Raw genomic sequence first — 27832 nt, forward strand, 5'->3', positions numbered from 1 at the left:
TACAGGAAGAATTCAGCTAGAAAAGTTGGGCACATTTGCTATAAGAAATGTGACATAGTTAATAGAAAGGATTGGCTATCTATATAGTAAGGGTCAGTTGAAGTTATTTAGCACAAATTTATAACTAACTCAATTAATTTTTTCCTTTGAGATTGACTTAAAATTTAGAATTTATTTTCTTCTCAAGTTTTCTGTTATATACTGAAATGTATACTTCACTAAAATTGTGAAGTTAACCACAGTGTCTAAAAATACTTGAATTCTGGGTGCCATCCTCCCTTTCTATTATTGACTGATGTATAGCATTTTTATTCCATTTTGTTTGTTTGTTTTTCAACGTAGGGTCTCACTCTGGTCCAGGAATTCACTATGTACTCTCAGGGTGGCCTCGAACTCATAGTGATCCTCCTACCTCTGCCTCCCAAGTGCTGGGATTAAAGGCGTGTGTCACCACGCTCGGCTCATTCTGGTTTTTATGTGCTTTGTTGCTGTTGTTTGCTTCTTACAATTCCCTTCAATTGCCACTATTAGTTTTTGTTTGTTTGTTTTATTTTGTTTTGTTTTGTTGAGGCAAGCCCAAAGACTGGCCTTTTTAAAATGTGTGTGTGTGAGAGAGAGAATGAGTGCTCCAGAGCCCTTTAGCCACTGCATTCAAACTCCAAGATGAATATGCCCATGTGTGACCTTGTACGCTTGTGTCACTGTGCATCTGGCTACATGGCACCTGGAGAGTACAACATAAGTCCTTAGGCTTTGCAAGCAAGCTTATTTTTCTGCTCTCTGAGTGGTCCATTTTCCTTTGTACTTTAAGATTTGGATTGTAGGTTCCTGTCTGGCTGGGCTTCCTTCACCTGTGGGAGTTCTGTGAACTGTGTTCTGTCTTTCCTAAAGATTTTGTGTCCTTGCAGGGGTTTGTATGTAGGTGCTATCACCCAGGTCCACTAAAGATTACTTCCTTTAACTGGAATAGCATATGTTAGGTAATAATACAAGTTCAAATCCAAGATCTCCATGAAACACCTATGCTTGCGAATTCTCAAGTGTATTTTTCCCTTCCGTGTTAAACCCACCTAGGGCAGATAAGTCTATTTCCTTGTGTCTTCCTTGTTTCTAGCCACATGTTTTTCTAACATCTTTTCTTCCTTTGTCATATGATTATAATGCTGGAACCAAATGATGATAAAGCATTTGGAGTCCTTCCTTCCTCACCAAAGTGTACAATTTAATATTTGTGTTTTACTACTTAAGATGTGATATGTGTAAATAGAACAATTTAAAGTAAAATTAGTGAGGCTGTTTATTATGTTTAAGTACAAAATGTATAAGTACAAATGATTGGTAAAAGATCTGGTATTAAATATAAATATAGCTGTGCATTTAAAAAATACTTTTAAATTATTAAGAAATTACCAAAAACACTTAAGAAATATAAAAGTTTCAGCATGAGACATTGAAAACAAAATGGCTGTTATTTCTTCTAAGCCTCGAAAAGCACAGTGCATTGAGTTGCAAAAGTAAGTTGTGGAGATTTTCCCAGGTTACTAGAAGGTCCTTGTCAAGTACAGCATATAAAATGTGAGGAGTGGCCAGACATGTCTTTAATCCCAGAACTCAGGAGGCAGAGGTAGGAGGATCACTGTGAGTTTGAGGCCAACCTGAGATTACATAGTGAGTTCTAGGTCAGCCTGGGAAACAAATACCTCAAACAAAATACCTCAAAAAACCAAACAAAAGACACCTTTCATTCTTTTTCATCAACTTAGTTTCTTTAAAGGTAAATATGAGTACACATTTTTGTCCAGTTTAGAAGTGAGTTTGTTCATCAGTATGTCTTGACATCTTTTTGTGTTGATTTGAGGCCATGGTGCAAGCATCTTCTTTAAAATTAAAGGTTTTTTTTTGTTTTTGTTTTGATTTTTTTGAGGTAGGGTCTCCCTCTAGCCTAGGCTGACCTGGAATTCACTATGTAGTCTCAGGGTGGCCTCGAACTCATGGCAATCCTCCTACCTCTGCCTCCCAAGTGCTGGGATTAAAGGTGTGCACCACCACACCCGGCAATTAAAGGTGTTTTAAGAACATATTTTTTAAGAAACGTAAGAGAAAATTACCTGGCACATGCTTTTTTCTTTTTCAGGTGGAAGGTGTTGCTGTTTTTCTCCTGATGGAAAGGCTCTAGCTGTAGGTCTCAATGATGGAAGCTTCTTAATGGCAAATGCAGATACCCTAGAGGATCTTGTGTCTTTTCACCACAGAAAAGACATTATTTCAGATATCCGATTTTCACCTGGTAAGATTACACTGAAATTGCATTTGATTAACTTCATTGTGACATTGAGTAAATGCATCAGTGTATAATTTGACTAACTTATTATCATCTCAGAATTTTACTTTTGTAAAATTTTATTTTTATTTGAAGGGGGCCAGCAGATAGAAAGAGAGAGGATGGGTATGCCAGGACCTCCAGCCACTGTAAAGAACTGCAGACACATGTGCCACCATGTGCATCTGGCTTACATGAGTCCTGGAGAATTGAACCTGGGTCCTTTGGCTTTGCCAGTGAGCCCCTTAACTGCTAAGCCATCTCTCCAGCCCAGAATTTTACTTTTTGACTGGAGCAGAATGGTGAGGAGTATATACTCTGAATATGACAAGTGCAAATAATCTTATTTAGAGTTCGTTCCAATGTCAGCTTCCAAACAATTTAAAATATATTTTCTTTATTCATTTAAGAGAGAGAGGGAGACAATGGACATGCCAGGGCCTCCAACCACTGCAAACAAACTCCAAACACATGCACCCCCTTATGCATCTGGTTTACATGAGTCCTGGAGAATCAAACTGGGATCCCTTGGCTTTGTAGGCAAACGCCTTAACCACTAAGCCATCTCTCCAGCCCACTTCTCTAAACTTTTATATTGGTAACATAAAAGGAGCCAGATGAATGCCGGATATGGTGGCACATGCCTTTAATCCCAGCAGTTGGGAGGCAGAGGTAGGAGGATCCTCATGAGTTTGAGGCCACCCTGAGACTACATAGTGAAATTTCAGTCAGCCTGGACTAGAGTGAAACCCTACCTCAAAAAAAAAAAAAAAAAAAAAAGAAAAATCCAGATGACTATTTTCATTATATACTTAATGCTTTTGAAATTGAGTGAACTTTATGTCAGTAATTTCTTTGTTTCCTTATCTGTACTACAGGACATACTGCAATGGCATGCATTATTAATGTTAGACAAAATTTTATGTTGGTTTAATTATATTTTTTTAATTTAGAGGAGTCTACATATTGATTTTCAATGATTTGTTCTCTGATGAACTAATTTGTTAAGCTAGGAAATTTTACTTCATTTTGCTAATTATTAATATCATTGAAAAAATATGTTGTTAGTCTCACTTTGGCAGCACATATACTAAAATTGGAACAATACAGAGAATATTAGCATGACCCCTGTGTAAGGATGAAATGCCAATTTGTGAAGCATTCCATATTTTAAAAAATATTTTGAGCCAGGTATGGTGGTGCACGCCTTTAATCCCAGCACTTGGGAGGCAGAGGTAGGAAGGTCGCCAAGAGTTCAAGGCCACATTGAGACTACAGAGTGAATTCCAGGTCAGCTTGAGCTAGAATGAGACACTACCTTGAAAAAAAAATTATCATGTGATAGGTAACACATCTGCCTGGTGACAACTTATGAAACACCTAAGATTGCTCAAAAGTGATATTAAGACCATTAACTCTTGTCGCAGAATGTAAAAGTTATTTCTCCAGGTAGAAAGTACTAAACAGATATGTTTCTGTTGTAGGTTCTGGGAAGTACCTAGCTGTGGCATCTCATGACGGCTTTATAGACATATACAATGTCATGAGTAGTAAACGCGTAGGAATATGCAAAGGAGCTACCAGTTACGTAACCCATATTGACTGGGATGTTAGAGGTAAGATTTCACATAACATAAGATTTTATACAAGTTTAACCTGGTTTTTTTATAGCTGTTTTAAAAGAAACATGGCTCAGCCAGGCATAGTAGTGCACGCCTTAATCCCAGTACTTGGGAGGCAGAGGTAGGAGGAGGAGCACCATGAGTTCGAGGCCACCCTGAGACTCCATAGTGAATTTCAGGTCAGCCTGGGCTAGAATGAGACCCTACCTTGAGGGGAAAAAAAAAGGAAAACTCAGCAAATAGGTTTAAAGTCTTGGGGAAAACAATTAAAAAAAATGTTTTCCACAACTTTATTTTACTTGAAGGTGAATACTATAGAAGTTTAGGTTTTTTATTACTTAATCTAATTTCATTCAAATAATAGTATCGTAAATGGTAAGTTGTTTTCTTTTATAGTAATTAAATTTTTTGTTTTGTTTTTGTTTTACAAGGTAAGGTCTCACTCTAGCCCAGGCTGACCTGGAAATTACTATGAGTCTCAGGGTGGCCTCGAACTCACAGCGATCCACTTACCTCTGCCTCCTGAGTACTGGGATTAAAGGCATGCACTACCATTCCCAGCTTCAGTAATTTAAATTTTATATAAGAAAAATACTTAAGTCATGATAATACCCTAATTTTTGTCAGATATAAAAATAGTCATAATTTTATAATGAAGTATTTAATGAGTGTGTTTTTCAGCAGAATGCATGGCCTTTGACAGTGATAGATCTGTATAAATGTTAAATCGTTTAAAAGCCCTCATTTATCTTTCATACTTTATGCTTTGTATTTTTTTTTTTTTTTTTTTTTTTTTTTTGGTTTTTCGAGGTGTAGGGTCTTGCTCTAGCCCAGGCTGACCTGGAATTCACTATGTAGTTTCAGGGTGGCCTTGAACTCATGGCAATCTTCCTACCTCTGCCTCCCAAGTGCTGGGATTAAAGGCATGCACCACCATGTCCAGCCTTTTAGGCTTTATAAATCTAATATTATAATCTGAAGTTTTCCCAAAGATTGTTAAACAGAATCCTTGTACTCTAAAAGAGATTACAACATGGGATTAGGAAGATGGCTTTGAAGTTAATGGTGCTTATTTGCAAAACCTGCCAGGTTGGGTTCAATTCCCAAGATGCCATGTAGTACAGACACAAAATTGGTGAAAGTGGGCTAGAGAGATGGCTCAGTGGTTAAAGGACTTGCTTGCAAACCCTGGGTCAGATTCCCCAGTACCCTCATAAAGCTAGATGCACAAAGTGGAGCATGCATCTGGAGTTCACGTGCAGTGACAGGAGTCCTCAGTGGGTCCATATACCTCTTCATCTCTCTTTCTATCTCTCAAATAAATAAGTAAAAATTTTTTTAAAGTGGTACAAGCATCTAGTGTTCATTTGCAGTGGCAAGAGGCCCTGACATACCCATGAATATGCACAATGTGTGTGTGTGTGTGTGTGTGTGAATAACATTTTTAAAATATTTTTAAGACTGTAAGATTTGCTGCAAGTTTTCTCAATGTGCATAAGCAAAATAGTTTTATGTATACACCAAAATTAAACCATTTTGAATTGTTTGATTATATGGAAATTCAGAAAATCAGAACTTTAATATATTCACTACAGAGAAGATACATAAATATATATGTATATATATGTATGTGTGTATATATATAAATATATGTATGTATGTATGTATGTATGTATGTTATGTTTGTATGCATTTAATTGGGCAATACTGGGATATTGATCATAGAGTCTTACACATGATTGGCAGTTGCTCTACCACTGAGCTATATCCCCAGCCTGTTTATTTATTTACATTTTTATATGTGAGTAGTATGTTTGGTGGATTGTGGGCGGTGTGGGTAGATGTGGTGTGTATGGTATATTCACAACTATGTGCTAGTGCCCCCACCATGCACCTGCCTATGGCACTCTGTGGGCCCACAGAGCATCAGATAACCCCTCCATCACTCACCTACCTGATTTTTCCTTGCAATGAAGTCTCCTGTTTTTTCAAGCCCCAGCAATTTTCTGGTCTCTGCTTCACATAGGACTGGAGTTATAGATACACATAGTCATGCCCAGCTGTTTGCGTGGGTTCTGAAGCCTCTAAGTTAGGTGGGCACAAGCCTCCTCAGGCCCTCATGCTTGTTCAGGAAGTGCGCTGAGCCATCTCTCCCGTCCCTTTTTAAAAAATTGTATCAGTTGTAAGACAGGGTCTTACTGAGATGCCCAAGCTTGCCTCTCACTCTATAGTCTCACTCTATAGTCTAGGCAGGCCTTGAACTTACAACTTTCCTGCCTTAGCTGCCTGAATAGTGGAAATTACAGTACTGTGCCACCAGGCATGGTGCTTTTATATTTGACTTTCATTTTTCCTATAAAATTTAAACATTGTACTAATGGGGTGTGTGTGTGTGTGTGTATTTATATATACACACACATGCATGCACATATGTACATATATATGTAATATGTTTTAATATCTCTGTATATATATATTTTATTTTTTTAAAGGAAAGCTTTTGCAGGTCAACACTGGTGCTAAAGAACAGTTGTTCTTTGAAGCTCCCAGAGGGAGAACACAGAGCATCCCCAGTGTGGAGGTAGGACAGTGGTGCTCATAGAGGGTGCTCGTGTGCTTAGGAGTGGTTGGAAAGCTGCTGCCTCCTTTCATCATTTAGCTACGTGTGACATTCATGTTATTTCAGTTATAGCTGTTCTTTGAGTGAGTTTTATTTTCCTGGGCTACAATACATAGATGGGCAAAGGAAGAGATACTGATTTAAGAAAATGAATGAATAAACTCATACCTATTGTGAGAGTCACATTTGGGTAAGGGCGGGGAGGAAGAAAAGAGGGGAAAAGGAAAATTGTGTGCTCAGTTTTGGGGGAAGAGAGGAGAAGGAAAAGGAGAAGGAGGGCTGAAGAGGGTTTTGTAAAAAGGAAAACTGCTCAGTTTTGGAGAGTGGGGAGAGAGGTGAAACAGGGAGAGAGGGGGAGAGAGGAGGCAGAGAGATAAGAAGTGGCAGTATTACTAATTTTTATTTGGTATGGCCTAGGAAGAGAAGCTCCACAAATTTAACATGAAAATAATTTAATTAAGGCTGGGACTCTCTAAAGTTCTTAATTTCCAGAATGATTACATGGAAAACATATTTGTCATACATTAGGAGGAACTTACACATGGAATGCAGGAATGTTTTTGATTAATCTGAGAGTAGAAGCAGTCTTATTGCCACTGTATGTGCAGTATCTAGAACATACAGTAGGTATGTAGGTTCTGCGTAATGTTATGTTGACATTTTTCTGTAGGAAGTAAACTCCAGAAAGCTACAAAAATCAAGACAACTAATGTTTTAGCTATTTTTCCATTAAATCTTTTAACTTTGCATGTGACAAAAACAGTGTTAAGATTTGGGTGTAAAATATTATAACTTACAGTAATTTCTGAATGTTTTTAGGTGGAAAAAATTAGCTGGGCATCATGGACAAGTGTACTTGGTGTGAGTTGTGAGGGAATTTGGCCAGTAATTGGAGAAGTCACAGATGTAACTGCCTCTTGCCTCACCAGTGACAAAATGGTCCTAGCTACAGGAGATGACTTGGGATTTGTGAAGTTATTTAGGTTTCCTGCTAAAGTATGTATTCTTTAACATATTTAATGATCATTATGATGAAAATGCTTAAGGTTATATTTTTCCCTATGACTGTATAACATGAGTAATGCTTTTATAACATGTAATGCTATATTGTGAAACTCAGAATTAATTCCTATTCTTGACATTGTATTTATATCTTTTTTTTTTTCTTTTTCAAGGTAGGGTCTCACTCTGGTCCAGGCTGACCTGGAATGCACTATGAAGTCTCAGGGTGGCCTGGAACTCACAGTGATCCTCCTACCTCTGCCTCCTGAGTGCTGGGATTAAGGGTGTATAGCCTTTATAAGAATAACTTAAACATATACCACTAAGATTAAGTATAAACCCTATGTAGCTAAAGCTTTTACATGGAAATTTATTAACCAATTGATTACAAACTACTTAAAACACCTGCAAAAGTAAACATTTGATTTAATATTTTTCTTTTGCTAGGAGCAAACATCATAGATTCTTACATTTCTGCCCAACTGTGCTGTGTTGTGTAATTACCCAGGTTTTTTTTTTTCTCAGTTCTTTTATTCACTTTCTTCTGTTTAAACTACTACAAGCAGTAGGCCTCTACTTAGTACAAAATTATAATTCAAGTATCAAACAAGGATGGATTTGCTTCTCTTTTTCCTTTTTTTTTTCTTTTTTTTCTTTTTTTTTGAGGAAAGCCCAACAGACTGGCCTGTTGCAGGGGAGGGAACACGCAAGAGAGAATTGGCACACCAGGGCCTCTAGCCACTGTCATTGATCTCCAGTCACGTGCACCACTTTGTGCGCATGTGCAACCTTGTGCGCTTGTGTCCCCTTGTGTGTCTGACTTATATAGGACTGGAGAATTGAACATGGGTCCTTAGGCTTTGCCTTAACTGCTAAGCCATCTCCCCAGCCCTGCATCTACTTCTTAATTATCATAAATTCAGTTGGCTATGATAGCTTAGCACTAATATAAACATGAAAGAATGTCAAACAGGACAGTGAACTAACAGGATGCTGAGCTCACAGCGGTCTGAAGTAACTGCCCATACTAGTGTTCCTAGATGAGCACGTAACTGAAATCACAAGTTCTCCTTGAGAACTCATAGATGCGCTGGCGGGGTATAGCTCAGCGGTAGAGTGCTTGTCTGGCATGTGTGAGCCTCGTTTGATCCTCAGTGGGGAAGGTGAGGAGGAAGGACGAGCACTCTAACAAGAACCACACAGCGTTAGAGAAATGGCTTTTTCACTCTGCTTTAAGGGAAGATCCCCTTCCCTAACCTTCATTGAGTCTTTGTTTTTCCCCTGAAGAATTAGCTGATTTTGCTCTTTACTATTTTGCTTAAGAAATGTTAACGCCTTTGAAAATACAGCCCCCGTGAGAGTTCGAGGCCACCCTGAGACTACATAGTGAATTCCAGGTCAGCCTGAGCTGCAGTGAAACCCTACCTCCAAAACCCAAAAATAAATAAATATATGTAGCTCCCTAAATCCTCCTTATGGCAGAGAGATGGCTTAGTGGTTAAAGAAACTTGCTTGAAAAGCCTGACAGCCCTGGGTGGATTCTCCAGTTCCCACATAAAGCCAGATGCATGCATCTGGAGTTCATTGCAGTAGCAGAAGGTCCTGGTGTATACATGCTTATTCTCTCTGTGTCTACATCTTTCTTTTTCTCTCTCTAATAGATAAATAAATAAGATATTAAAATTTTTTTATTAAAAATAAATAAATCACTGGGCATGGTGGCATACACCCTTAATTCCAGCACTTGGAGGCAGAGGTAGGAGGAGGATCATGATGAGTTTGAGGCCACCATGAGACTACATCGTGAATTCCAGATCAGCCTTGGCTAGACTAAAACCCTACCTCAAAAAAATCCTGTTTTATGATTTATTGGTCTGAAATTTGCTTGGCAATGCTAACTTCTAGATTTTAAAGTTACCAATATCTATAATCTAGAATTTTCTTGAATTTGAAAAGGAAAATTCAAGGCTGAGGCTATAGCTTAGTAGAACACTTGCCTTGCATGTGCCAGATACCTAAGTAAGTAAACATACAATCTGTGTGTAGTGCTTTATAAAGTATAATACTAATGAATTAAGCTGAAATATATTTGTGTGTGTATATATATGTATGTATGTGTATACACATATGTTATATATATATGTATGTATGTATGTATGTATGTATACATGCCAAAGTAATTATTTTTGTTACTATAGCCATGTTCTACATAGGCATGTATGTCATTTCTTATTTGTGTTTATTACCAGCAGTAATTATATCTGTGTGATCATTATTTTCTAATGATGCACTGTTTCATAGATAATGCATTGTAATTAACTGCTGTTGACCATTTAAACTACTTAAAGGCTTTTACCCTATTTTTATATGTTTGATACAGAATTCCAGATGTATTTCAAAGGAGTTAATATTGATAATTATGAAACTACCAATTGTATTCTGTCTTCATCAGGTTTTAGAATTTAAAATTTTAGTTTTTCATTTTTTAAATTTTTTGAGGCAAGCTGAACAGACTGCCTTTTTACCATGAGTTCAAGTCCACCCTGGGACACCAGAGTGAATTCCAGGTCAGCCAGAGCTAGAGTGAGACCCTACCTCGAAAAACCAAAAAAAAAAAAAAAAATTTATTTATTTGATAGAGAAAGAGAATGGGCACATCAGGGCCTCCAGCTGCCACAAACTCCAGATGCATGTGCCACCTAGTGCATGTGGCCTATGTGGGTCTTGGAGAATCAAGCCTGGGTCCTTTGGCTTTGTAGGCAAGTGCCTTAACTGCTAAGCCATCCCTTGAGCCCCAGACTGCCTTTTTAAAATGTGAGTGTGTGTGTGTGTGTGTGTGTGTGTGTGTGTGTGTGTGTGTGTGAGAGAGAGAGAAAGAGAGAGACCCTCCAAGCGCTGCAATTGGACTCCAGAAGTGTGTGCCACTTGTGCGCATGTGCAACCTTGCACACTTGTGTCACTGTGCATCTGACTTACATGGGACCTGCTGAGTCAAACATGAGTCTTTTGGCTCTGCAGGCAAGTGCCTTAAATGCTAAGCTATCTCTCCATCCCTTAATTTTTATCTTTATTTATTAGAGAGAATGGGGAGGAAGAGAGAAAATGGGTGCACCAGGGCCTCTAGACACTGCAAACAAACTCTAGACACGTGTGCCACCATGTACATCTGGCTTACGTGGGTACTGAGGAATTGAACCTGAGTCCTTAGGCTTTGTAGGCAAACCATTTAACTGCTAAGCCATCTCTCCAGCCCTGGAATTTTTTTTTTTTTAATGCTAGCTAACTTCAGTATTTTTCATGTTTTTTAAATTCATACTATACTTGGTGTATCTAACTTTTAATACTGTATTAGAGAAAGATTGAATTCATGACTTCACAGCAGCTGTCATAACCTAACTTGCACGATATTGGGTCCATCAACATGGATGATGGATGAAAACAACAACCACAAAAAAATCAAAATAGAAGAGGGACTAGGGGCGGGAGATGGCTTAGCAGTTAAAGTGCTTGCCTGCACAGTCTAATGACCCAAGTTCCATTCCCCAGTTCGCACATACAGCCAAATGTACAAAGTGACTGGAGTTCATTTGTAGTGGCTATAAGCCATGGCATGTCCAAGATTAAAAAATGAATAAATAAAAGGAAAAAAGAAGAAGAAGATGCTGGGCATGGTGAACATGCCTTTAATCCCAGCACTCGGGAGGCAGTGGTAGGAGAATCATCCAGAGTTTGAGGCTGGCCTGAGACTACATAGTGAATTCCAGGTCAGCTTAGGCTAGAGGGAAACCCTACCTCAAACAAACAAACAAACAAACATGGACTAATTGGAAACAAAAAAGGTCCATAGCTGGAGAGATTGTTCAGTGGTTAAAGGTGCTTACTTGCAAAAAGGGGTCCAGTGGAAGGGGAATGGGGACAAAAGAAAGGAAAGTAATGAGAGGGGATTATGGTTAAAATATATTATGTACATGTATGAAAATTACCAATAGAAAGTTAGAAAAAGAAAGAAAAGTCAGGTGTGATGGTGCACACCTTTAATCGCAGCACTCAGGAGACAGAGGTAGGAGGATCACTGTGGTTCAGTGGCATCCTGATACTACAGAGTGAATTCCATCGTCCTGGGCCAGAGCAAGACCCTACCTCAACCCCCCCCCCAAAAAAGAAAGAAAACATAACAAAGTATAATTAGTTCAAAATTTAAATAGAACTTTTTAAATGTTAAAATCCTCAGGAAAAATGTTTGAATATTCTTAATTTTTAGGGAAAATTCGGAAAGTTTAAGAAGTATGTGGCTCATAGTACACATGTCACAAATGTTCGTTGGACTTATGATGACAGCATGTTGGTTACCCTGGGAGGTACCGATATGTCCTTAATGGTATGGACAAATGAAATGGAGAGCTATCGAGAAAAAAGGCTGTGCGATAGTGAAGAATCTGATATCGATTCTGAGGAAGATGGAGGTATGTCATTTAAAAATATTTCAGGGCTGGAGAGATGGCTTAGCGGTTAAGCGCTTGCCTGTGAAGCCTAAGAACCCCGGTTTGAGGCTCGGTTCCCCAGGTCCCACGTTAGCCAGATGCACAAGGGGGCGCACGCGTCTGGAGTTCGTTTGCAGAGGCTGGAAGCCCTGGCGCGCCCATTCTCTCTCTCTCCCTCTATCTGTCTTTCTCTCTGTGTCTGTCGCTCTCAAATAAATAAATAAAAAATTTAAAAAAAAATTAAAAAAAAATATTTCAGTATAAATATTTTTAAAAAATTAGTATAACTGATTGAAAGTACAGAAGTTAAAACAAGTAATAACAGTGTTTGAATAATTGTACCATTAGTGTTTTGGGCTCAGATTTATACCAAAATTGTTTTTTATGACTCATGGCTGATAGGTATTGATGACTTACATATCAATTATCTGTGAAACAATCACAGTTTTAGCAAATATTCTTAAAATTTATAGCTTTGAGGCCAGGCGTGGTGGCGCACGCCTTTCTTTAATCGTAGCACTCGGGAGGCAGAGGTAGGAGGATCGCCATGAGTTCAAGGCCACCCTGAGACTACAGAGTTAATTCCAGGTCAGCCTGGACCAGAGTGAGACCCTACCTCGAAAAACCAAAAAAAAAAAAAATTTATAGCTTTGAACTTAATTTTTTTTTCTGGTTTTTCGAGATAGGGTCTCACTCTAACCCAGGCTAACCTGGAATGCACTCTGTATTCTCGGGGTGGCTTCAAACTCATGGTGATACTCCTACCTCTGTCTCCTGAGTGGTAGGATTAAAGGCGTGCACCACCACACCAGGCCGAACTTAATATTTTTAAATAGTTTTGCTCTCTGCCTCTCTGTGTGTGTGTCTCTCTCTGCTTGAAAATAAATAAATTAATTAAATTCTTAAAGGGCCAGAGAGATGGCTCAGTAGTTAAGGCACTTGCCTGTAAAGCCTAACAACCTGGGTTTGATTCCTTACTACCCACGTAAAGCCAGATGCAGTTCGTTTGCAGTGGCTGCAGGCCCTAGCACATCCATTCTCTTTCTGTCTGCTTGAAAATAAATAAAAATATTTTTTAAAATTTCATTTTCATAATGTACCAATAATATCAGCTCATTATTAAAAATTATTTTGCAAAAATAAAAAACTTAAAATAAATAATTCAACTGTTTAGACTAAACCGCAGTTAGTATTTAGGATATATCCTTAGATCATGGATGTCATGGATGATGGAAGAAAGCAATGTACTTATGAACATAATATTTTTGACAGAAAAATTGGATCATATTGAATTCGTTTTTGTAACTTGCTAGTATCTCTTAGTGATGATTTCTATCATTACATATTATTATTATTTTTTTTTTATTTTTATGGTTTTTCGAGGTAGGGTCTCACTCTGGTCCAGGCTGACCTGGAATTAACTCTGTCATCTCAGGGTTACCTTGAACTCATGGCGATCCTCCTACCTCTGCCTCCCGAGTGCTGGGATTAAAGGCATGCGCCACCACATCCGGCTCATTACATATTATTAAATATGCACATAACTTGCTGGCTGCATATTATTTCATAAATTGGCTTTAGCAGTTTATTTCCTATTGTAGGGCAACTGTATAATGAATTGATATGGTCATAATTGATCTCCTTAGTAATCACTTAATAACATTTCTGTTTCTATGGTAGGCTATGACAGTGATGTTACGAAGGAGAATGAAATCAATTACACCATCAGAGCCTTATCAACCAACATTCGCCCAATGTTTGGCATCAAGCCTCATTTGCAGCAAAAAGAACCATCAGTTGATGAGAGGTAACAAAGTTTAATATGAGATGGGAAAAAAATCTTGATATAAAATTTTGAATTATTTATCTAAATAGATTTTCTACAAAAAATAACCATGATACGGATTTATAGAATTCTTAGCCATTGTTAGAAAATGTTTGCCTATAGATACCTTTTAGGTGGTGAAACTGTCCTTGTAAGTAGTATAGGGAATATTAATATTCATATATGTAAGGTTGCTGTGATTACACTAATCTGGCTTGCTGATTTTCGTAAGTGTTGTGATGGAGTTGAGAGAAATAATAAAAATAGAATTCAGTATATACCTTTTAGGAAGTATATATGAGCATGGATGTGATTCAGGCTTTTTGTTTGTGTGTTTATGTGTATCTGTGTGTTCATGTGCACATGTTATGGGTGCACGTGTGTGTGCATGTATGTGAAGACTAGAGGTGAACCTCAGTTGTCTCCTCAATTGTCCAATTTTACTTTTTTTCTTTCTTTTTATGAAACTGTCTCTCACTAAAACTGGGGCTCATGGTCTTGGCTAGACTAGCTGCCTATCAAGCCCCAGGTATCCTCCTACTCCCCAGTGCCAGGATTATAAACATACACCCCTACCTGGCTTGCACACAAGCACTTTGCCAACCAAGCCATCTCCCTAGCCCATGATCAACTTTTAAAAGGCTAACTCTAGCTGGGCATGGCAATTCACACCTTTAATGCCAGCACTCACGAGGCTGAGGTAGGAGGATTGCTGTGAGATGGAAGCCAGTCTGAAACTACATAGTAAATTTCAGGTTATCCAGGGCTAGAGTGAGACCCTACCTCAAGAAGCAAAAACAAACAAACAAAAAGTTTTTTAAAAAGCCTTTCTGTCCCAGCTGATGGAGATTTGGGAACTAATGCCTCCTGGAGGCAGTGTATTGGGGGAGGGCTTATGGGTATTACAGCCAGTTTCCCCATGCCAGTGTTTGGCACACTCTCCTATTGACGTCCACCTGATGTTGGCCAGGGAGTGATGTCCATCCTCTACTCATACCATCATTTTCCCTGCCATCATAGAGCTTCCCCTTGAGTCTATAAGCCAAAATAAACCTTTTTTTCCCCCACAAAAAAAGTGCCTTTCTGTCCATGAATCCTTAATTAAGAATCTACAATCATTATTTGAAAAATTTATCAGAAAGGCAAATTGAAATATAGGTTATATAGGTTGTCTTTCTTGTAATGGAAATTATTGGTCTTGTTGTAGACTTAGCATATCAAATGTAAGGACAAATGCCGGGCATGGTGGCACATGATTGCCATGAGTTCAAGGCCACTCTGAGACTACTTAGTCAATTCCAGGTCAGCCTTGGCTAAAGTGAGACCCTACCTCAAAAACCCAAAAATAGAGCCAGGCATGGTGGCATACACCTTTAATCCCAGCACTAGGGAGGCAGCAGTAGGAGGATCGCTATGAGTTCAAGGCCATCCTAAGAATACACAGTGAATTCCAGGTCAGCCTGAGCTGGAGTGCATGCGACCTTGCCTCAAAAAAACAAAATAAATAAATAAATAAACAAACAAAAAATAAGGACAAATACATAGCATTTTATGAGAAGAGAGCTATTTAGTAAAATCTTTGTGCTACATATATGATAGACCAGAATATAAATTGTGGTCTTAACATTTTCAGAAGCAAAGATGAAAGTCAATAAAGGGGCATATGCTGTGGAGATGCGGCTTCGTCAGGGAATGCTTGCCCAGGGTGTGTGAGGCCCTGGGTCCATCCCGGAATTGGAAATAAGACAAAAGAGGCTATGGCATAGGGTTCAGTAGGGAAGAGGCTTTAAGAAATCACAAATGGGGCCTGAAGGGATGGCTTAGTGGTTAAGGCATTTTCCTGCAAAGGCAAAGAACCCAGGTTCAATTCCCCAGGACCCATGTTAGCCAGATGCACAAGGGGGCACACATGTCTGGAGTTCATTTGCAGTGGCTGGAGGCCCTGGCATGCCCATTCTCTCTGTCACTCTCTCTCTTCCCTCTTTCTCTGTCAAATAAACAAATCACAAATGGCAGATTAGCCAGAAACCATAGTGAGAGATAAAGAGATAGATAGTTCAGGGTGGGAATAGCAGTGACTTTCGTAGGTGAAGAAACCTCTACTGTAAGAAGTTAGTGTTTGGGCTGGAGAGATGGCTTAGGGGTTAAGCGCTTGCCTGTGACGCCTAAGGACCCCGGTTCGAGGCTCGGTTCCCCAGGTCCCACGTTAGCCAGATGCACAAGGGGGCGCACGGGTCTGGAGTTCGTTTGCAGAGGCTGGAAGCCCTGGCGTGCCCATTCTCTCTCTCCCTCTATCTGTCTTTCTCTCTGTGTCTGTCGCTCTCAAATAAATAAATAAAAAATTTAAAAAAAAAAGTTAGTGTTTGATGTAAAAGCTAAAAAATGAAACCCATGGTGTTAATATATTAGCTCAGGGAAAGGCATAAAGTTAGAGGAGTAAGATGTTCCTGATGGTGGGGAAGGAAACAGAACTGGATGTTCTGAAGAACTTGCTGACCCAGTGTCACAGGGAAATGTAGGTGGGATTTTGAGGATACCCCCTTAGCAGATTCCTGTTTCAAGTGCTCAGTTGTCCACAGGACACCTCAGATATCTGCACCAGGAAGCTACCTAAAAATCTGAGCTGGGGAGAGTACACTGGCAAAGCCTGCCAGCCTGGATTCAAATCCAGTTCCCTAGTACCCATGTAAAGCCAGATGCACAAGTCATGATCTATCTGGAATTCATTTGCAGTGGCAAGAGGCCCTGGTGCACTCAATATATATCTATCACCCTCCCCCCATGATTAAATTAATTTTAAAAAGAGGATAGAGAGCAATCATGAATTCTATATGAAGAAGACAAATTTTTTAAAAATTTATAGGAGTGCTAGTCATACAGTAGTCCAAACACTGGGCAGTTCCACTTGAAAGCAGCATGCAGGAAGGTAGCAGCATCTAGTGCACAGAGAGGTCTTAGACCCAAAGTAAAACATTCACCATCAGGACTAACTTCAGCCAGGCGTGGTGGAGCACACCTTTAATCCCAGCACTTGGGAGGCAGAGGTAGGAGGATCACTGTGAGTTCGAGGCCACCCTGAGACTACATAGTGAATTCCAGGTCAGCCTGCGCTAGAGTGAGACCCTGCCTCAAAACACCAAAAAACCCTAAATTTTTATCAGTGACACCCCTCCCTTGGAATATAATACAAATCTAGGAAAATACAAAACCACCCTTTGAAATTAAATGTTCACAATGTACTATCTCCATATTTATTAATTACAGGAACACATGTAGATATCCAAATGTGGATATTTTAAATAAACTATTTGAAAAATTATTCTTAACATTACTTAGGGGTAGTTATATTTTCCATGTAATGAATAGTAAAATGACTTCTTATTTATTTATTTATTTTACTGGAGAGAGAAGGGGGGGGAGGAAGAATGGAGCAGGTAGAAAGAATAGGTACACTAGGGCCTCCAGCCACAGCAAACACATTCCAGATGCCTGAGCCCCCTTGTGCATCTGGTTTATGTGAGTACTGGGGAATCAAGCCTGGGTCCTTAGGCTTCACAGGCAATCACCTTAACCACTAAGCCATTTCTCCAGCCCAAAAGTGAGTTTTTAAAAATGCAAATCTTACCATTTAACAGATATGCTTAATTTGTTTTGGAGACAGGGTCATAGTCTCACTGTGTAGCATTGATTGGCCTAGAACTCACTGTGTAAACCAGGCTGGCCTTACACTTGTGGACTATTCTTCTGCCTTTGCCCCTGAGTGTTGGGATTATAGGTGTGTGCCACCATAGTCAAATGTCAAATCAATTGGATATATGATGTGATTTCAATCCATAAACCATTATTCATGGTAAAAACACTTAAATCTAAATTTCCTCCATTGCTAAAGTAACCCATATTATGGCAGTAGAAATACTTTTCCTAACTGGTCATGATGGCGCACGCCTTTAATCCCAGCACTCAGGAGGCAGAGGTAGGAGGCTTACCATGAGTTCAAGGCCACCCTCAGACTATACAGTGAATTCCAGGTCAGGGTGGGCTAGAGTGAAACCTTACCTCCAAAAAAGAAAAAAAAAAAAAAAAAGAAAAAAGAAAGAAAGAAAAAGAAAAAAGAAGCAGAGCTAGGAGGATCACTGAGAGTTCAAGGTCAACCTGAGACTATATAGTGAGTTCCAGGTCAGCCTGAGCTAGAATGAGACTCTACCTTGAAAAATTAAAAAAAAAAAGAAAACAATGAATATTTTTCCTACTATGATGGATGGATTACTACTATCATGATTGTAATCTTTGTTGTTTTTTAGGTTTTTAATTTTTTTAATTTTTTATTTGCAAGAGGAAAGAGTGGTGCACCAGAGCCTTCAGCCACTGCAGACGAACTGCAGATGTGTGCACCACCTTGTGTGACATTGCACATTTGTGTCACTGTGTGACTGGTTTATGTGGGACCTGGAGATTCGAACATGAATTCTTAGGCTTCACAGGCAAGCATCTTAACTGCTAAGCCAGCCCAAATTTTTAATGTTTAAAAAATATTTTTAAAATTTTAAATATTTGATTTATTGCAAGCAGAGAGAGAAAAAAAATGGGTGTGCAAATAAACTCCAGACTCACATACCACTTTGTGCATTTAGCTTTATGTGGGTACTGAGGAATCGAACCCAGGTCCTTAGGCTTTGCAGGCAAACGTCTTAACCACTGAACTTTATCTCCAGCCCTGTTCTCAATTTTTTAAGTGTCATTTCTAACAAGTTCTTTTGAAAATTCGGAGACAGAAGTCACTAACTTGGCTGATAAGAGAGTTCATTTTCACAAAGTGATAGTATCCAGGGAGATATTTCTAAGATATTTCTCTTTGCCATTTTGAGCAGGTTGCTCAAGATATAGTTTGTATTTTAAATATGTTAATATCAGAGGTGAAGTTAATACTTCATACTATTAAACACTTGTCAACTACCTACTTCAAAGAAGAATATAGTAAATTACTATTCTATTTGGTTAGTACTTTGTAGGTTTGTTCTAAATGATATAAGCAGTTTTGTAGTAAGTCTTTTGTATTGAAAATAGTTCATAAATATTCAAAACAATGTGACATAATTAGGGATTTTATATTTTCTTAGGATTCCTTTGATATGTTACCTTTATTCTGCTTATTTAAGCTGCTGTATTCATCATTAATTTTCATATGTGTTTCTATATTTTTCTCCTATTCCTTTCAAAGGCAGGGAGTAGTAAGGTAAGTGTCATGTCAAAAACATATTTTATTCAAATATTTATTCATTGTTCTATTTTGATCTTTATAGTATTTCAAGGAATTATGTAACACCTCTAGTTACACTTGACCAAGAATTGGAAAGTGCAGCAGGACAGATGGTACAGGAGTTGCATTTTTAGACAAAATATGTGGTTGGTATTATGAAGGTAGGCCTTCATTATGATAATTTGGTTTTACAAGTGACTTCATGAACGACTAACTGCACTCTAGACAATTTTACTATTGGGTTTTAGCAGCTCGCAAAAGTAATTTTAGCTATACATATTTATCAATTAGATATTCCTCAGATTATAAATGTTAGTTTCATTTAATGCTATTTAACCTATACATTCATTTAAAAATGTTAAAACTGAGCAAGTGTGGTATTTTATGTTAATGAAATTAATATGGATAAGAAAGATTCCTTGGGGTATGGTAGCACATGGCTTTAATCCCAGCACTTGGGAGGCAGAAGTAGGAGGATCCCCCCCGAGTTCAAAGCCAACCTGGGCAAATAGCGAATTCCAGGTCAGCCTGAGCTAGAGTGAGACCCTGCCTCAAAAAACCCACAAATATTTATTATACTAATAATAAAGAAAGATTCTTGGGTACTTTTAAAGCTGTCTTTAATGAGATGCAAATGGCTTCAGATAGCTTCTGAAGCAGAACAATGTGAACAGTCCTTTTTAAGGTAAAAAGGCAAACACCATGAAAATGCCGAGAGATTAGGATGAAAAACGTACACTTCAGATCAGATTGCTCAGAAACACAAATGTTAGGCACTTTTGAGTAATTTATATGATAGCAGGAATTACCTGTGAAATTGGTTACATATTGTAACAGAATTGTATGTGCACAGATGAGGACAGGGTATGTCTCACCTCTGAAGGGGCGCAGTCTCACCTGCTTGAACGGAAGTGATCCAGGGAACACCTGACTGTCGACAGGGCTGTAGAAGAAAATACAGATTGAAGGAACATTGGAAGGCCACTTCATATGAATAATAGCCAATTGTCCTAGGAATAGTTGATTTTAAAATAAGAAAACTAGGTAAAGATAACATGGCCATCTTGGATATAAACAGGTTTTTAAGAAGTGACTTCCGTCACAAACAGTACTCATGCATTTTCGATGACCATTTGTCATGCACTCTATAAAAGATGCTCTGGACAGGTAAAGAAGGTTCTGGCTTTAGTGGGAAGTGGTATGAAGTGGCATCTGTGATCCCTTCCGGCTCTGTTAGTCACTGTGTTATCATCCATGTCCTCTTGCTCCCAGAATCAAATCCAGGGCTCACATGATAGGCAAGTATTGTAATGATGAGCGACATCCTCAAACCCTTGTTTTTTTATTTATTTATTTGAGGTTTGAGATTCTGTTGCCTCATCCACCTACTGCTGGGATCACAGGCATCTGCTACACACCTGACCCCACTATGCTATTAAAGAAGTCTTTCTTGGGGGGAAGTGATGATTTTGTCTGTCTTTGAGACGGCATGTTGCATGCAGTATAGCTCCGGCTGCCCTGATGCTCACTGGGTAGTTCAGGCTCGTCTTCAACTCACAGCATTCCTCCTGCTTGGCCTCCCAAGTGCTGAGATTGCGTGTGCAAGCACCACCATTTCTCTTTTTTAGAAATATTTTTATTCATTAGAGAGAGAGAGAAATAAATGGATGAATACATGCCCTGGGCCCTCCTGCCATTGCAAAGGAACTCCAGATGAGTACACCACTTGTGCTTCCGGCTTTACGTGGTTACTGGTGAAACAAGCCTGGGCCAGCATGCTTTGCAAGCAAGTGCCTTTAACCACTGAGATATCTCTCCATCCCCTATTTTTCTCTTTACTTTTGCTTTAATAGCCAAATCCCAAATCCACCACGATACTGAATGCTTGTTTTGCCTGCATAGATGAGCTGTCTCAGGAACTTCTTAGCCGTGGTAAGGGTCCACTAGGGCAGGTTATTAAAAGCAGCTCCATGCTACTGGACTTTTATACTGGTTATGTTTCTCTTTCCCTTTCTTAAGAACAAAGATTGGAGGGGGGAGGGAGGGAATTAACATGGGATATTTTTTATAATCATGGAAAATGCTAATAAAAATTTTTTAAAAAAGAACAAAGATGAATATTTTGTTTGAAATTCAGATTATACAGTCTTAACAAAAAATAAGAATGACACTCTAAAATTAGTAGTATAGAATCTTTTGGATTTTCATTTCCCTTCCCTGCCCTTCTTTGTTTATAATCAGAATGAGAGAGGATGGGCATATCAGCCTGCTGCCACTGCACACAAGCTCCAGATGCACATGCCACTTTGTGTACCTAGCTGTGTGTGAACACACACATGTGCCTGTGTGTAGACACGCCAGGGTCTCTTGCCACCAGACACAAGTGCTGCTACTTGTGTCTGGCTTACCTGGTGGCTAGGGAATTGAACCCAGGTTTTCAGGCTTTTAAGTACAGCAGTAACCTAAAACAACAGGCCTTGAATATATGAAATGTAACTTCTCTATGCCAAACATAAAAAATCTCATTATAAAAGATCCTATAATGCTGTTTTAAATTCAAATTTACATTGTAATCTTTTTCCTTGACTGCTGCTGAAAAGAGGCTCCAGGTAATCCTCTGGTTGCTATCCTTCCATGACCTGTTTGTGTTTTTGTCATCTTTCATATTTGCCATAATGAATTATATTACTTGGTGTTCTTTATTTCTATTCACAGACTTAGTAATCCTGAAATGAGTAGTATTTTCATTATTGGACATACTGAGTCTTTAATAAAACTTTATGCATTTAACTTGTATAATTTTAGAGATTACCTAATTTTCATTTAAGAAGTACTATGCCTTTTGTAAATGCTCTTTATAAAAATACTTAATAGTCCAATCAGGTTGTGCAGCTAAAATTTTCCAGTTTGTTGTTTGTGTTACAAATAAAACTGTCAGACAGTAGTATTGAATAAAGTTCATCAATACATTTAATTTGGAAGAACCATCAAACTTTCTGCCATTCTTTGAAGTTACTGGATTATGCTAAATATTATAAATTCAGTTCTATTTTTACATATGGACTAGGAAAGAGGACTATTGGAGACAAGAATAACTACTTTTTCCTGGGTGTTGTGTGGTTTGCTGTGTTTTGTGATTAAAGAATATCGCCCTTGAATAACTGGGCTACAGTGGGACCCTCCCTCAAAAAAAAAAAAAGGAAAGAAAGAAAAAAGGAAACCCTCCAGTGTGTCACACTAACATTCTTATGTTTGGCTATAAACGAACTTCTCCTGGACTATATTATTTACATTATGAGACATGTGGAAGACATTAAAAGTTAAAAATTAATAAAATGATATTTCCTTCCACCTTTCTGCACTGGATGTGGTTAAGCTGTAAAGAGCGCAGTCAGGGAGCCCCGGCTTCCCTTGCAGGAAGGTGTTAGTGCTCCGGAGGGAGGGCATGGTGGGAGAGCCAGGGAAGGAGGCCGGTGACTGCTTGGCTCCCACACCTCTGTTTCAGGCCCCCTGTTAGCAGAGCCCCGCCACATCCAGAGAAACTTCAGACCAACAATGTTGGCAAGAAAAAGAGACCTATAGAGGTAAGGGGAAGACATTTCCTTGTATCAATTCTTATGTTTTTTCAAAATATTTTTGGTTTATTTTTATTTATTTGTTTGAGAGCAACAGACAGAGAAACAGGCAGAGAGAGAGAGAGAGAATGGGCGCACCAGGGCTTCCAGCCACTGCAGATGAATTCCAGATGCATGTGCCCCCTTGTACATCTGGCTAATGTGGGTCCTGGGGAATCGAGCCTCGAACCGGGGTCCTTAGGCTTCACAGGCAAGCGCTTAACCACTAAGCCATCTCTCCAGCCCTAATTCTTATTTTATATAGTATACTGAGTTGTCTTATATGTTGGGTTGTGGAAATTGATTGCTTGACTCTTACACAAATCTCGGTTTGAGATTCATACTCTTTTTTCTCTTAATTTTCCATAAGTAGTACCTTGAATTAATCTAAATTCAAATATAAATATATGTGAATGATCTTTTTTTGTAATTATTTATATGTGCAAGGGAGAGGAGGAGAGAGAATGGTCACACCAGGGCCTCTTGCCACTGAAGATGAACTCCAGATTCATGTTCCACTTTGTGTATCTGGCTTCGTATGGGCACTGGGAACTCCAGCCCAGGCCAGCAGGCTTTGCAAGTGAATGCAAAGTGTGAATGATTTTCTAAATATAAATACATTTGAAACCTTTTGGTGTTTTACACTTGTGGGCTGGTTTTATAAGTTAAAAGATAAGCTGCACGTGGTGGCACACAACTAATCCCAGCACTCAGGAGGCAGAGGTAGAGGATTGCTGTGAGTTTGAGGCCACCCCGAGAGTACATAGTGACTTCCAGTTCACCCTGGACTAGAGTGAGACCCTACCTCAAAAAACCTAAAACAAAAAGATTAAATATTTAACACTGTAGCAGGAACATTTACACCAAGGTGAGTTTGCTACATAGGGCACGTGGACTGGAGATTGGTTCTCCTCTTTCCTTCAACCAAGAAGCCTTCTCGTAGGCATTTCATAATGCCAGCATCAGCAACAAACAAGCAAATTATGCTACAGCCAGTATACAAAACGTGAAAGGCTGTAGGAGGGCGATTATTGTAGCCTCCCTTACACACTTGAACTTGTGTGCTTGCATGCACACACACCCATGAGTCAGTGAAAGTGGGTATTTTCAGTTGTAGGATTCTCTGCTGGAACTTTACCACGAGTTGTCAGAAATATAGGCTTGAGAGATGGCTTAGCAGTTAAGGCACTTGCCTACAAAGCCAAAGGACTTCAGTTCAATTCTCCAGAACCCACATGAGCCAGAATGCACTTGGTGGCACATGTGTCAGGAGTTCATTTGCAATGGCTACAGGCCCTGGTATGCCCATTCTCTCTCCCCCACCCCACCCCTCTCTCTCGGTCAAATAAATAAATAAAATATTTTTAAAAAATAACTTTTTCTTTTGAGGCAGGGTCTCACTGGAGCCCAGGCTGACCACAAACTTACGGCAATCCTTCTACCTCAGCTTCCAGAGTGCTGGGATCATTGGCATGCACCACCACACCTGGCATAACTGTGTATTCAAAGAACTTAACTTGCACATAATTTACCCTGAGTTAAGCATATAGAGCAAAAACTTTCACTAAGAATGAATACAAGGAGACATAAAGGGAAGAGAAAGGAAGGGAGGAGGGTACTTAATAGGTTGATATTGTATATATGTAAGTACAATGATTGTGATGGGGAGGTAATATGATGGAGAATGGAATTTCAAAGGAGAAAGTGGGGGAGGGAATTAACATGGGATTTTTTTTATAATCATGGAAAATGCTAATAAAAATTTAAAAAAGAATGAATACAAATTAAAGTAGTCTTTTGCATATAAGAAGTGCTGCCTGTGTTTAGCACATGGACACAAATCTAAAACTCTCAGAATTGGATTACCTTGGGATACACTCTTTTATGATTTTGTAGGGAAAATATGGAATGTGAAACATGTTTCCATTATTGAAAGCAGAATATTAGAAAAATATGTCTAGCTTAATTTTGTGTTTGAAATTTATAAAACACCAAAAACATCCTCCAATTGAAAGAAAATATTGGTGTTGTCTATATCATTGAATATTTTAGCACATGAGGAAGAAGATAATTGTACTATTTTGTTTTAGGACCTTGTATTGGAGCTAGTTTTTGGTTATCGAGGCAGAGACTGCAGGAATAATGTACACTATTTGAATGATGGTGATGATATAATTTATCATACTGCATCCATTGGAATTCTGCATAATGTTGCTACAGGTAAGGAGTTTGAATTCGTTATGCACACTCACCCACACGTTGCTTTTGGTTTGCAAGCTTTTATCTAGCAACTTAAAATTTCTTCGTTAAAATTACAAGCAATAGTTTAGGTATATTAGGGAAGCAGACCAGAAAAAAAAATCATATTGTAGTACTGTGTGCAGTACTCCAGTCATTTGTGGGTATTTCTGTCATTTCTGTTTTGTTAGAGATAGGGTCTTGTTATGTAGCCCAAGCTGGTCTTGAACTAGCAATCCTGCCACAGCATCCTGAGTACTGGGATCATAGGCCATCACATCCAGAAGTATTTAAGTCTTGGATTGCTTTTTTTTTTGTTTGTTTTTGGTTTTCAAGGTAAGGTCTCACTCTAGTCCATGCTGATTGGGAATTCACTATGCAATCTCAGGGTAGCCTCAAAGTCACAGCGATCCTCCTGCCTCTGCCTCCCGAGAGCTGGGATTAAAGGCGTGCACTACCATGCCCAGCTTGTCTTGGATTGTTTTGTTGTTGATTGGTTGGTTTTTGAGACAGGGTCTCACTCTAGCACAGGGTGACTTGGAACAATAGTTTACTGGCCTTTTTTTATTGACAACTTCCATAATTGTAAATAATATCCCATGGTAATTCCCTCCCTCCCTCCCCCTTTACCCTTTAAAACTCCACTCTCCATCATATCCCCTCTCCCTCTCAGTCAGTCTTTTATTTTGATGTCATCATCTTTTGTGTAGGTAGTGTCAGGCACTGCAAGGTCATGAATATCCAGTCCATTTTGTGTCTGGAGTCATTGTAAGGAGTTCTACCCTTCCTTGGGCTCTTAGATTCTTTCTGCCACCCCTTCTGCAATGGACCCTGAGCCCTGGAAGGTGTGATAGAGATATTTCAGTGCTGAGCACTATTGTATATATGTAAGTAGAAGAACAGATTAATGGAGGTGAAAAGGCCTAAGTGAGGTCAGGGGAAGAGATTGAGTAAAAGAAAGGTGGAGGAAGGGCTAATCAAAATCCAAGAGGATGTAACTAGGTCATATGGAAATGTACTGGCCTTCCTTTATGCTCTCCACTTCAGCTGCATATACCACGTCTTTCCTCCCTTTGTGTCTCTGTGTGGAGCTCTGTCCTGTCTAGAGTGCCCTTTTCTGCCCACCTTCATGTCCACAGACCCTCCCTCGGTTAGAAGAGCAGTGCAATGCACACTTTTTTGTTTTATGATAGGGTCTCCTTCTAGCCCAGGCTGACCTAGAATTTACCATGGAGTTTCAGGTGGCCTCTAACTCACAGGTGATCTTCCTATGTCTGCCTCCTGAGTGCTGGGATTAAAGCATGTGCCACCATGCCCAGCTATGACTAAAATTTTTTTTTATTGGCTTTTCAAGGTAGGATCTCATTCTAGCCCAGGCTGACTTGGAATTTACTATGTAGTCTTACGGTGGCCATGAACTCACAGTAATCCTCCTAACTCAGCCTTCCAAGTGCTGGGATTAAAAGAGTGAGCCACCATGCCCGGCTGAGAATATACTTTGTTGCTATGGAATTCCCTAAAAAATTTTAGGGTATGGGGAGATGGGGTTGCAGTCAGATTCACATTGCTGGTAGAAATCACCCAACGAAGAGAAGCTTGTAGGAAAAAGAGGTTTATTTTGGTTTACAGGCTTGAGGGGAAGCTCCACTATGGCAGGGGAAAATGATGACATGAGCAGAGAGGGTGGACATCACCCCCTGGCCCACATAAGGTGGACAACAGGAACAGGAGAGGTTGCCAAACACTGGCAAAGAGACAGTAGCTATAACACCCATAAACCTGCCACCAATAACACAGTGCCTCCAGGAGGCGTTAATTTCCAAATCTCCATCAGCTGGGAACCTGGCATTCAGAACACCCACATTTATGGGGGACACCTGCATCAAACCACCACAACACCCATCAGCCTGCCACCAACAACACACTCCCTCTAGGAGGCATTAATCCCCAAATCTCCTATCAGCTGGAAACCTAGCATTCAGAATGCCTGAGCTTATGGGGCACAGCTGAATAAACCACCACAGCTGGCTTAGTGGTTAAGGCACTTGCCTGCAAAATCAAAGGACCCAGGTTCGGTTTCTTAGGGCCTGGGTAAGTCAGATGCACAAGGGGGTGCTTAGGCATCTGGAGTTTATTTACCACAGCTGGAGGTCCTATTGCACCCTTTCTCTCCCTCCATTTCTCTCCCTCTCTCTCTCTCTCTCTCTCTCTCTCTCTCTCTCTCTCTCTCTCTCTCTCTCTCTCTCTCTCTCAATCTCTGCCTATTTGTCTCTCAAGTAAATAAAATAAATATTTTTATAAATGTTTAAAAAAAGTAATGCTGGGGATCAAGCCTATGCTTTTATGCATTCAAAGCACTTCCTCAGCCTGTGGCGACATGTTTACCCATGGCTCTGTTGTGATGTGGCTTGTGTACTTCCTACTTTGCAGGTTACCCCGTTAGGCCCTGTTCCTTTACAGTTTCTCCAGCTTTGCTTTCCTCTTGCTAATCAGCACTGACGTGTTAAGAGCTCAGAAATATATTTTGGATAAAGAAATGTTATTTTATTGAGCTAAATAAATACATTTAACTGTTACAGCTGAAAGTTTTCAAACAATTTTTTCCTTATAGGGACCCAGAGTTTTTATCAGGAGCATAATGATGATATTCTGTGTCTCACTGTGAACCAGCACCCCAAATTTATCAACATAGTGGCAACTGGACAAGTAGGTATGTTTCTGTATTTTGAAAAGAAACAATTTGAGACATTTGTTTTGGTAAAATTAATTCAATGTCCTAGGAAAATTAAAATGTATTACAGTTGTGCTTTGGTTAAAATCTGTATGTATACATAAGGCAGCTGACTCAGTGAC

At 39.3% G+C, this 27832-nt stretch overlaps 1 protein-coding gene and 1 non-coding gene across 3 annotated transcripts in view; both read left to right on the plus strand.

Annotated features, from left to right (window-relative positions):
• Eml5 (EMAP like 5) overlaps positions 1–27832 on the plus strand; it is a 136155-nt gene that overhangs the window by 85605 nt on the left and 22718 nt on the right. The window contains exons 22-32 of one of the 2 annotated variants that reach the window (XM_004649347.2): positions 2135–2287; positions 3805–3936; positions 6435–6523; positions 7382–7558; positions 11826–12027; positions 13726–13852; positions 19089–19103; positions 21728–21736; positions 22633–22711; positions 24832–24961; positions 27591–27689. In XM_004649347.2, the coding sequence (XP_004649404.2) occupies positions 2135–2287; positions 3805–3936; positions 6435–6523; positions 7382–7558; positions 11826–12027; positions 13726–13852; positions 19089–19103; positions 21728–21736; positions 22633–22711; positions 24832–24961; positions 27591–27689 (1212 nt within the window). The remainder of the gene's footprint in view (positions 1–2134; positions 2288–3804; positions 3937–6434; positions 6524–7381; positions 7559–11825; positions 12028–13725; positions 13853–19088; positions 19104–21727; positions 21737–22632; positions 22712–24831; positions 24962–27590; positions 27690–27832) is intronic. The other variant, XM_045154447.1, reaches the window with a different exon arrangement.
• On the plus strand, positions 3388–3493 carry LOC123462480. Its single transcript, XR_006638301.1, has one exon. It is a non-coding gene; the product is annotated as a U6 spliceosomal RNA (small nuclear RNA).

The sequence above is a fragment of the Jaculus jaculus genome, chromosome 7, assembly GCF_020740685.1.
Source record: "Jaculus jaculus isolate mJacJac1 chromosome 7, mJacJac1.mat.Y.cur, whole genome shotgun sequence".
In the NCBI taxonomy this organism is placed as follows: Eukaryota; Metazoa; Chordata; class Mammalia; order Rodentia; family Dipodidae; genus Jaculus; species Jaculus jaculus.